At 35.4% G+C, this 12,324-nt stretch overlaps 1 protein-coding gene across 1 annotated transcript in view; it reads left to right on the top strand.

Annotated features, from left to right (window-relative positions):
- The window catches only part of l(2)k09022 (HEAT repeat containing 1 homolog l(2)k09022), a 447,482-nt gene that overhangs the window by 108,153 nt on the left and 327,005 nt on the right, over positions 1–12,324 (top strand). The window contains exons 10-11 of the mRNA XM_090374601.1: positions 196–415; positions 6,721–6,813. Of these exons, the coding sequence (XP_090230727.1) occupies positions 196–415; positions 6,721–6,813 (313 nt within the window). The remainder of the gene's footprint in view (positions 1–195; positions 416–6,720; positions 6,814–12,324) is intronic.

The raw sequence follows: 12,324 nt of genomic DNA, 5'->3' as shown, positions 1-12,324 counted from the left end.
TAAATTCCATAAGAGTAGTTGGAAGTTGAGTCCAATGGTTAATCACTACACTCTACATAAGTGTATTTGTTTCCTTGAGAATATGTCAATGATAGTATAACACTTTATTGTAATATTTGATATAAACTTAAAAGGTACTACTTTATGAAATTCTACTGTAAATATAGTAATTTTTTTTTTAATTTGCTATTTTAGATGGCCAGCACAATTTGATAAAGGAATTGAAACTTCAATTGAAAATAAAAGCAGGCATAACGAGCTACTGAAGAAGCTAATTAACACTGCCATGTCTAATACTCTACATAAGCTTATTCCAAATTCAAATTCAAGTCTTTTACTTGGGCTGAATCATCCGAATCCAAGTCTTAGAACATTAGCAGTTGATATCTTCCTAACAAGGCTTCATAATAAATTAGTAAGTGTTGGTTTATAATGTTTTTTGTTATTGTAGCCAAGGTAATTATTAAAAAAAATGGGGGCAGGTCTTAAAAAGGGGTTAGTCTGTGCTTATTTACAGTGTTCACCTTGCACTCAAGTTACCAGTTAAAGCATAAGCCGTTGACAATCTCATTATATTGACTTGTACCTGTGGCCAAAGGTCATAAAAGCTGACTCTTGAGCCTTGCCAATATTTATATTGGCCTACTAAATTATAAGAGAATCTAGTGTTTTGATATTGATTCACATACCTCCCATCAAATGAAACAGCCACTGATATGCTGGTTCTGTGGAAGAAAACTGTGTGAAATGTGTTTTTTTTTTGGCTGATGCTACATAAGCTTGCTTTCTTGCATCATATGCCTCTGCTAATGCTATCCAACTTATGGTTTAGAACTTCATTATCTTTTTTTTTTTTTTTTTTTATTTTAAGTGGGGGCCTCCACATTTGGACAAAGTATCCTACTGTAGTCTCACAATTACTTAATATAGTGGAATTATAGCCTCCTTATTTATGCAGGAATCAGAATATGTCATTGCAGCTAGTACAAAATCTATATTTTTTTATATCTATCTTTATATATTTTTGCCTGCATATCACTCACATAGGAATTAAAGGCTGTGGATCTATTCAGTTATATGGTAATCCACAAGCCTTTCATGTGCAAGAAGAATAGATGATGAATCCATTTGCAGTGGTGAGTGGAGAACCAAAAACATATAATCTGATCAGACAAATAGCAATTCACAATTTTTAGTGTTAACTTATGCAAATAAGGGTTTTGGAGAAGCCACACAAAGTAGAAAATTTCAGCTGCATCCTGTTCTCTTTGCAGGCCACTGCCAGTGGCCTGCAAAGAGAACAGGATGTTGTTGTATAAAAACTGTTTTCATGGTATGGCAAGGGCATTATTCTGATACGGCTGCTTACCAGTTATGAGACGAACCTGAATGGTGGTGGACTGTACCAACGTAGCAGCATCACAATCCACAGAGTGTGAATTTTGTTTGGTGTGCACAGTACTCCATGATATGTATCATCTGCTGTGACTCACTTGGTCTCCAAACATGAATCTCGTTGAGAATCTGGGATCGTCTGAACTGATACATCTGAAATAGGCCTCAGCAAACATAACCAACCTAAAAGTCATTCTCAAACAGGAATGGAATAACATTCACCAGAAATAAAATAGAAGAAGCCTGTGGCACTGGGTTCCATGGATAAGAAATAATAATTCAGTACATCCAGTATGAGCAGTAACTGAGTATTTAATAAATTGTTAACGGAAGCTTTCGAGATAAGGAATCTCTTCCTCAGCCATAGGAGTATATACATGCATAAATATGAAATATAAAATATGAATATAAAATGTTACGAATGGAATGGTAAAGCGAATGCTGAATCATTTACTGCGTAGAATTAGGTGATTGTTGCTGGTACAGGCTGCATACCAGTAACAATCACCTGTTGAGGGTTATGTCCTCTCCCTGAGACTTTCAGAAAAGAAAAGAGTTCGGTGTGCTCTTTTCTCTTCTAAAACTATTGAAGCAGTCTGTAGTCAAAATGCTAAACTAATAGGTTTCCTTGAGAATTAATGTGTCTTTGATGGTCATCCTTACGTGCCCAGAGGACATACACACAGTTTGATTTCATACATTGCCTTTGTGTTCAGAATTCTTGTGAAGTATTAGTATTTTCTATTTTGTACTTTCCGATGAAGCTAGCAATAGAACCCTAGCAAAAGCATGTTGAAGTATTTTGACTATGTTTTAATGATAACTGTAATTTATTAATTCATTAAAATATCCAGTATTTGTTAATATAGGGTAGGCGTTTCCTCTTATACATAAGATTTACAAAAATGTTATTATTATATTATGTAAAAAAACATTTTAATGTAATTTGCATACCGTGTAATCTGTTTTAATATTCCGGTTATTTGGGACACATCAGGACTAGTGCATTTTGGCCTGATTAAGCAGCTGTCCCAATTATCCGAAGTTTCATGTAAATAGTTAAAAATACAATGTACCCCCCCCCCCCCCCATACACACACACTTTACAATTGGTTCACTGTACAATCAAATCATGTTACAATGGAGTCACCATAGTAAAGTACCGTTCACTATACGATGTGCAGTAAGCGCCGGTCATTGTGATCACATTTGTGAATTGAATTTTAATTCTATTCTAGTGAAAATAGGAGGAATATTAAGAACAGGCTATAAAAGCAAAGATATATTAAGCACAAATTTATTACCTTATCAATTAAAAAACTAAATGATACGTGAAAATCGGAAGAATATATGTGATAATTGGAATAATTAATACATACTGTAATATGTACACACGAACTAGTTGACATTTCTGTTCACTGACATTTTTGTGTTGGGATTAAAATTTAAAACAGTAAAAAGATACGCAATCAATAACAAAGAACACGGCACATGCAAATTGCAAGTAACACGATACGTGCAAGTGAGAACGGAGTAACAAGTTACAAAGCTTTAAAAATAGGAATGAAGAGAAGATCTGAAAATTAATTTTTTTTATGATTGAAGATTTCATGGAAGTGTAAACACATTTCACCATAATAACCCACAGAACTCCAGCTGTCGGTGTTATCGCAAATTCAGTAAGATCGAGTTTACTGTCCGTTTATCATAGATTTCACTAACAGAAAAGCCCAATAAACAGGTGACTGCTAATTGTTTTTATTGTTTTATGGTTGTGACCTCCAGAATTTCGACCGAACCACATGGTACCGTCGGAGACAATCGTAGGGTAATCTCCAGTGCTGCGGTCTCCTGCCCCGATTAAACGGCATGCTGTCCCAATTAAATGAAGTAAACACTGGCTATTTTCTCGATTGATTTCTGTTTTTTAAGATTTGCCCCGATTAACCGGTGGCCCAAATAACCAGAATCCACTGTATTAGCTATAGCCATATGGTGCATAGAAGCCCTAAGCTTTTGCTGCACTAGCTAAAAAAAAAAAAAAAAAAAAAAATATTAATTAATTAAAAAATATAATAATAAAATAAAATAAAATACAATACAATAAACTCTGTTTGATTCCCTTGTCATGTAGGTATTTAATCCAGCTGATCTTTGAATTTCCCCAAGCTGTCGGCCCTCAACCACCCATAGAGGTAACTTGTTCAAGTAATTAATAAAGTTTAAAGCTGGTTTAAAGAAAATTTCTTGCAATCCAATTCGAACTCCCTTCCCCTGTAATTTGAATTTATGGCCTCTAATTCTGTAATTATTTATAACAGTGTAAATTGCACCCTCATTCATCTCTAATCCTTATATACCTCGGTCAAGTCTCTTGTAAGGTGGATAGTTTCTAGTTTCCAAGACCTATACTCCACATTTTTGAAGTCTCCTCCTATGGATACTGCTTTGCTGATCTTACTAGATGAGTTGCCTATATTTAGACTCTAGAAGTTTTATGCCCTTTTTTTTAGGTGCAGTCTTCATATTTAATGTAGTATTGAGAATGTGGGCTTATAATTGCCTTATACAGTGGGATTTTGGTCTTTCTATTCTACAAACAAATGTTCAATAAATTATTGATAGACACCATGGGCCTTCCTTGTTGCCCGGAGCACTTCATTTCCAACCATACCCCAAATCCCTTTCTTCCTCTACTGTCATTAGTTCAACCCTACCAAGTGTATAAATTATTTTGGCATTGCTGTTCTCTAAGAGCAGGACTTTGCATTTTACTGCATTAAAACATAGATGGTAGTTTTCTGACCATCTCTGAAGTATATCTAAGTCATCCTGAAAAGGCTCTGCTGGGCACTGATCATTAACTGCTCTATCAATCTTTACATCATCTGCAAATTTTGGCATTATGCCCTTTGTTTATTCCTTTGTTGATGTCATTTAAGAAAATCAAAAATAACATTGGTCCCAATACTGATCCTTGGGGAACGCCGTGTCTTAGTGTAGTCCAATCTGAAGAATCAGCATTAATTACAATCCTCTCCCTCCTGCCCCACAGCCATCCTGTGATCCATTGAAGGATTTTCCTTGTGATTCCATGTTCCCACCTATATTATAACCTCCGATGTGAAACCACTTCAAATGCTTTGCTGAAATCCGAGTGAACAAACTGCATCCAGCCCACGAATGGCTCTGACAAATTAGCTAAACTGGATAGTTACACATGACTTTCCCTTTATGAAACCATGCTGTTTCCTTCAAAATTCCATTTCTATCAAAATGATCCTATATTGCACTCTTGATCATTATAGCTATATTTTTCTCCTACCATTGAAATTAGACTCAGGTGGTACCTACTCCAATAGGTTACCCATTTTTCTCTTAGAACGGCCTTTATGTATTGGCGATATTTTGGCACTTCTCCAGTCCAAAGGAATCTCTTCTGAGTTTAGTGACACTCTCATAATTAACCTTAATGGTTCAGTGCAGTCTCTTGTCATCTTCAAAATTACTGGGTATATGCCATCAACTCCAGGAGCCTTACTCACCTTTAGTTTCAAAAGTTTTTGTAATAAATAATCTGAAATTTCAGTATCACTTAATGCTTTTGAGTTTCACTTGCACATTTTCTTCCCACCACGGTGGATCTTCTGTAAATATCATCGCAAAGTATCTGTTCAATTAATCTGTAACATCTACTGGGTTTTATAAGGCTTTCCCACACTCATTACATAGTTCCAATCTGGTTCTTTCATCTCTTTGCTGCTCTTACCACTCTTTGCTCTCTTAGCCAGCATTCCTCATAATATTCATTGCCAGCCTAACCTTTTCTGTGTGTCTCTGTTACAGAACACAATGTTTAGTTATTATAGGCTTCAGTACTTTTTATTGCTCTAACTTTTCCATGCCATCTTCTATTCCTCTTTGTGCTATATTTTCTTAGTGTTTTATTATATAGCTTTACTATAGCTTTAAAGATATACCATAATTCTAATGTATTGAGCTGTCTACCCAGTTGATAGAGCTTGTAGCACCTTAAGCTGCCATAATCTCCTTTCCTGAAATTAAAAGTCATTCCTTTGCTTTTAACAGCTGCTGCCTCTTTCCTCATCATCCAGCTTGAACTCTGTGATCACTCCCTGCTAATAGTTCATGTACTGTCAGCCCTGTGATGCTGTGTGGTTCGTGGGTGATGATCAGATATAGAATATTCTTAGCCCTGGTATTTTTTGTGATATTCTAATAAAGATAACAGTTATCTAATTGATTTAAAAATTTTGTTCTACATGGGAAGTTTCCCTTCCACTTTCACCAGTCAAGTAGGGAGAAATAGAAATCACCCATAATAAGACATTTGACTTATTGCCCATTCCTTTTTGCGTGTGTTGGCTCTCATCATAATCTTTACACTCTTCTGATTTGTAGATTATTCCCACTTTTATTATATCTTTGCTTCTAACTCACACCACACAGATTCTATACTAGCATGCATAACTTTTGAATCTAGGAAATAATTTGTTGTGCTTAGGGCGCTTTTGATAAGAATCATGATTTCATTACCTCTTCTATCTTCCCTGTCTTACTAGATACGTTATGCATACCATAGTAAATATCATTCCCAATTATTGGGTGGCACCATGTTTCCATTAGTCCTGTTATGTCAGCATTAGTTGTTCTAATAAGCAGGAAGCTAATGCAATTAGCTTTCTACCCATTTGAAATTGCTGCCCTCAGATCATTTTGCCAATATTGGCTGTTGCAGCAATAAATAAGAACTCTTGAAATATGTACAAGTGTTACACAGATACACATTTATTGTCAGATAAACAGTACCTGTGTTACCCCTCCTAACCAGAAATTTCCCCAGACCCCTGCATTACCTTTATTCGAATGTATTCTGTCTCTACAAAATAGATTCCTTCCACCTACAAGTGTAGGCCATGCTAATAAAAATCTCCCCCAAAGCCTTGTTGCAGAGTCCCTCGGGGTTTTCAGCATATGCACCCTCCTGTGATTCCTGGGCAGAATTGCAGGCACAAACATTCTGACCTAACTTGCAGCATTTTTTCAACATGAAGCTATATTTATCTAATAAATTGTCAGTTTGTGTGTGCTTATATTGTTACAAAAAAATGTTACGCATTTCCGTAATGGAATCTTCCTATAAAGTTGGGAGAAGTTGGGAGATTCCATTGGAAGTAATGTAATATAAGTAACATTCTTTACAGTCTGCAATAAATTGCATTAAATTAAAATTATGTACTTATAATTTTGTTTGTGGAATATCATATTTTGTAGCCTTTTTTTAACTTAAATTTTTAATTGTAGGAGACAGATGCAGAATTCATTCAAAACACTTTAAAACTAAGACTGCTAGATGATGATCCTGAAATTCTTTTAAAGATACTGAGTTCTTGGAAGGTAAGATAAATTTAAAAATCAATGCTAGTTTCTTTCTCTTAAAATAATAATTTCAAGGATTTGTGTAACCATTTTTAACAATAAATTTTTCAACAATTTGTGTAACCATTTCCTTTATACAAGGTGAATCAGAGTTATACACAAACACTTAAAATAGCACATTTTGTGGACAGAGTGAAGTTTGAATAAAAAGTTGTTGGTTTTAAAGCTGAAATAAAGAATGTTTTTAATAAGTTTTCATTATATTATAGATTAAGTGGTGACCGATTTAGTATGAAGAATGATAATCAGGTAACATTTGAAGAAAGGAAGTTCATTCTGAAATGGTACCGGAAGCATGGAAATTTTAAAGAAGTTCCGAGCTATGGAAATGTCAGAATGGGATAACAGTGTCCAACAACTAACAATTTGAAGAACTTATCCTTTGTGATAAGTTTAAAGAACCTGCAATTGTCCACAACATTAATAGGGAAAGCTGTGGGTGTAATGTAATATAGAAATGCTAAAAAATCCAGTCCTTTCATACTTGTGCTATTGTCATGCAATTCAGGAAGATGATTCTGATCAATGAGCACAGTTTTGTGAGCAGTATTGTCAAAAGCACAGCTTCACTGTTCTTTTGACAGTACCGCTCAAAAAATTGATTTTTGAGTGTAATCATATGGTCATATACAACAAATTTCAAATTAAATGGTCGTAAGAATCATTAAAACTGTATTTAGTGATTAACCTTCCAGGGATCAGAGTTTGGATATGACTCTGCTCTCATGGAATATTTGGACCTTATAGATTCAGTGATACTATGAGCAGAGTTATCCTTAATTGTTAATGAATGATGCAGTTCCACTAAAAGAAACTTGTTTCTGGATAAATGTGTACTTTCAGTGGGATGGCATACATCCACATTTTTTCTCTAATGTCCATGCTTGCCTGGTTAGTAAATTTTCCAAATGATGATTAGGTTGCTTCTGGTGAGGATGCTTTTTGAATCTACGGACCCCTTCAAAAATCAAAAATTGTTTGCATACCCCTATATATATATATATATATATATATTACAGTATTTATTGAGCAGTATACCCTGGGAATCAAATGCCAAATGAAATTTAATTAGAATATGGAATATAGATATTCAGAGTAAAAGTATACCTATAGAGGCATAAGGCCAAGTATTTAGTTTACCTAAGTTTTTGAACTTCATTGTTATACCCTATAATTAACACGTTGACTGCCAAGGCTTATTTGGGTAAACTGCTCTTCCATGCCAATTTGAGTTAAGCATGTTAAATTATTCAAATCCCAAATTATAATATATATTCATCGCCAAAATTCATAAAAAACGCTTATTATTGTTAAATTCGGGAATTATCTAAGAACCTAAAACAAGGATAAGAAGAGACCACTCACTGAAGAAGAGCTTGAGCTCTATGCTAATATGAGTGACTCGGAATTTGAAGAGCTTTTCGACGAGTCGTACGGTTCTGGTTCATAGATCGATCGGATCAAATACTGTCGTATTATTCAGTGCTAAGAAAAACCATCATGGGGTTAAAATAGATGCAATCCCAGGACGTCTATCAGATGTCCGAAAAAAACTGCATTATATATTACAGAAATATATATGCATAATGCATATATCCTTTTCCGTCTCTCTGAATTTCGGACATTTTTTGGTGGAACCCGTAACATGAAAAAAGTTACATTGAATCTTTGATTGGAGAAAAAATTCTAAACGTTCCAAGAAGATTAGGTCTGAACTTAAAATTCATTATTTAGAATTTCAATTGGCTATACCACCAACTGAAAAAAAAAACCACACTCGACTAAGCCGTGTTGAGCATGAACGAGAAATAAAAAACTCCACGGAACACGCTGTTATTGTCCGGTGCACTAAGAGAAGCTAGCTCTTTGTGTGAAGTAAATTTTTTTTTTTTTGTGAATAACTTCTGTTTTTTGACGCCGTGGTTGATTTTTCATTCTTATCCCACAAGCCGACTGTCCATCAGTTGTACATATTTACTACGAATATACTCATAGCTGCACCTGAAAGGCAAGTCAGTCCAAGTTAACTCGTAGTCAGCATTCAATGTGTTAATATATTTATTAATATATAATAAAATGATAATGAAGCTAATTACTGATAAAAGGATACATTGAATGGTACGTTTTATAGGGCTAGCACCACTCAATACATCGTATCAGTAATTGGCTAAGTCTATCTGTTTCTGTTGGCTATTTGCCAGTATGACTAGGTTGATATTACTGAAATTATATATTCAACTACTCTAAAATTATAGATGCAATTTATGTTAAATTTAGCAGCAAACTGGTGGAATAACAGCTAGCCCGACAGATAGAAATGAATCAAAAATAATGAAAGTGAGTGCCAACTAATTACTTACTTAAATTAAATTTACTAACTTAAATTAGATTTACTAATGAAAAATAATTATGTAGTGAAAAGGAAAGGCTTTTGCCAATTTTAGGCAAAGAGGAAGAGTAGTAAGGATAATTATAGTATCCCATCATCATCATCAGCCATTTTCAATCCACTGCAGGATGAAGGCCTCTCCAGCAGTTTTCCAGTTCCTTCTGTTTTGAGCACTGGCCATCCATTTACTACCCACAAACTCATGAATTTCATCTATCCATCTCCGCCTTTGTCTTCCAGGTTTTCTTCTAGCTCCTCTTGGGTACCATTCTGTTATTTTCTTAGTCCATCTGTCATCATATCTTCGAGCTATGTGTCCTGCCCAAGACCATTTTAGTTCTTTAGTTTTGATAAGAATGTCCTTTACTTGAGTTTCCTGCCTAATCCATGTGTTTCTCTTCTTATCTAACAGTCTGATTCCCAATATATAATTTGTTCCATTCTTCGCTGTGTAGTTCTCAGCTTCTCTTCCATTCTTTTGGTGAGTGCCCAAGTTTCACTTCCATAAGTCATGGTGGGGAGTATACAGTGGTTCATTATTTTACAGTTTCAGACAAACTGGGATATTGCTCTTCAGTATGTGACTATATTTCCTGAATGCTATCCATCCAAAATTTATTCTTCTCTTGACTTCCAGCCATTTATCATTATTACAGCTAATAACTTGTCCCAGATAAGTATATGACTCTACCTTTTCAATTACTGCTCCTTCAGTCATTATTTCCCTTTCTGTAGCATACTTATTCATCATTACTTTTGTTTTAGCCATATTCATCTTTAGTCCAAAATCCTTACTAACTGTGCATAACTGATTAAGATTTTCCTCTAATTCTTTGGGATTGTGACTTATGACCACAATATCATCTGCAAATCGTAAATGGTTTAAATACTCATTTACTCCTTTCTGCGACCAGTCTAATCTTCTGAAAGCTTCCTCAAGGGCAGCAGTAAACAGTTTCGGAGATATTGTGTATCCTTGTCGAACTCCTTTCTCAATTTTAAATTTCCTACTGTCTTTGTCTAGTCTAATAAAGGAGGTAGCACTCTCATATATTTTCTTCAAAATCATAATATGTGGGGTATCTGTGCTTTGTCTTTCCAGTGCCTGAAACATTGCCTTATGCTCTATAGAGTCAAATGCCTTTTCATAATCCACAAATGCCAGGCATAATGTTGTTTTTTATTCATTTGCTTTCTCCATTAGCTGTGATATTACATGAAGGTGATCCATAGTTGAGAATCCTGTCCTAAAGCCAGCTTGCTCTTTCAGTTGATTCTCATCAAGTATTCTTTCTAATCTGTTAGTAATGACCCTTGTGAACAACTTGTAGTTCTTTCAAGTATTCTTTCTAATCTGTTAGTAATGACCCTTGTGAACAACAAGCTAATTGGTCTATAATTTCCAATTTCTGATTTATCTCCTTTCTTATGCAGCAAAACTATGATTGCATTATTCCACTGCTTAGGCATCACACCTTTTCTAATGCACTTTGTGAAGAGCCTTGCCAGTTTTTGTGTTATGTCTCTTCCTTTCCAATTTTAACAACTCTACAGTAACTTCATCTTCCCCTGGGGATGTCTGATTCTTCATTTTCTTCAGTGCATGTTTTACTTCATCAGGAAGAATATCGGGTATGTCGTATGTGTTGCTACTTTGCAATCCATCTTCCCCACTACTGGCATCATTCCCTCGCTCCTTGTATAATTCTCTATAGTGGTCTTCTGCTATTTGAATTATGCCTTCTCTGCTGTTTATAAGTCGCTATTCTTAAGTTTCAGTATCATTTGTCTTTCTGTATTACTGCTCATGGCTGCTGATTTAAATTCTTTGTTTTCCTCTAATGCTTGTTCTACTTTTCTTGTGTTAAATCTTATGTCCTCTCTGACTGGCTTTGCATAACTCAGTATACTCAATTTTTTCCTTGTCAGTGTTTATCTTGCTCTTCATTTTACGCCTTCGGTTCATCATAACAAGTGTTTCTTGACTAATTTTTTCTTCTTTGGATTTCTTTTTCCCTATAGGTTTCTTGGGCTTTATCACTTTCAGAAAGTTGTAATATTCCTCGTCGATATCTTGGTCCTGAGCAGTCTGCAGAAGCTCAAACTAGTTCTTAAAGTTCCAGTACATACTGCCTTTTCTCCTCTTCTATTATCTCAAGGACCTTTGTATTATTTACTCGAGTCAGTTTTTTCCTTACCTTTCCTACATCTATATCAAGTGTACATCTTACCATTCTGTGATCACTTCCAACATTTATCTTATTCAGGACAGTAACATCACTCACGATATATCTTCTGTTAGTGAAGATGAAGTCGATTTCATTAGTTGTTAATCTATTTGGACTCTTTCATGTCCACTTTCTGTTCACCCTTTTCTTGCAAAAAGTGTTCATTACTGACAATCCTTGAGATTTTGCAAATTCCACAAGTATTTCACCACTAAAATTTCCTATAGTTCCCCTTTCTGTGCTGTTTTGTCTTTTTCCGACCTTAGCATTGAAGTCCCTCATAATAATATAAGTGATTCATTTCTTCTTCTTGTTTCAGCCAAACCAATGATATTCCAATTCATATTTTCTAATTCCTTTTCTAGCTCTAATATCCTGTCTTCACCGATGAGTGATCTTATGTTATAACAGGCCAAGTTCAGTTTCCGTGCATGGCAGCCTGGTCATACCCAGAGATTCTTAGCACCCTCTGCTCCACTCTGATCCTCTTGCTGTTGTAAGAGGGGGGAGTGAAAGCTGCTGGGGACTGAGGGCCATTTGTTTTGTCATGCTGTCATATGCTGGAGGGTTTGGTCTTTTCCTCTTCACGCTGACCAGGCGTCTTGAAGAGAACCATTCTACACGTTCGTTGCCACCTAGGTGACGTAACAGGGCTTACCATCGAGAAGGTGTGCATGAGTGGATTTTAGGGAGGCAGGCCAACTGGACTTCTCATAAATCTTCTGTAATAGAGAGATATTGGCTCCATCAGTGTTTTAGGCCGAGTGTCTGATAACACACAGCATACCTGTTCCCCTCTAAGCCCCTCAGTTTCCCTCAAATTGCCCTAATAGATTTTGAGGTATAAAAATT

This window comes from Mastigoproctus giganteus, chromosome 5 (genome assembly GCF_048544385.1).
Source record: "Mastigoproctus giganteus isolate SK-2022 chromosome 5, ASM4854438v1, whole genome shotgun sequence".
Classification (NCBI taxonomy): domain Eukaryota; kingdom Metazoa; phylum Arthropoda; class Arachnida; order Uropygi; family Thelyphonidae; genus Mastigoproctus; species Mastigoproctus giganteus.
Note: the sequence above shows the minus strand (reverse complement) of the source record. Positions and strands in the feature narration are given on the sequence as shown.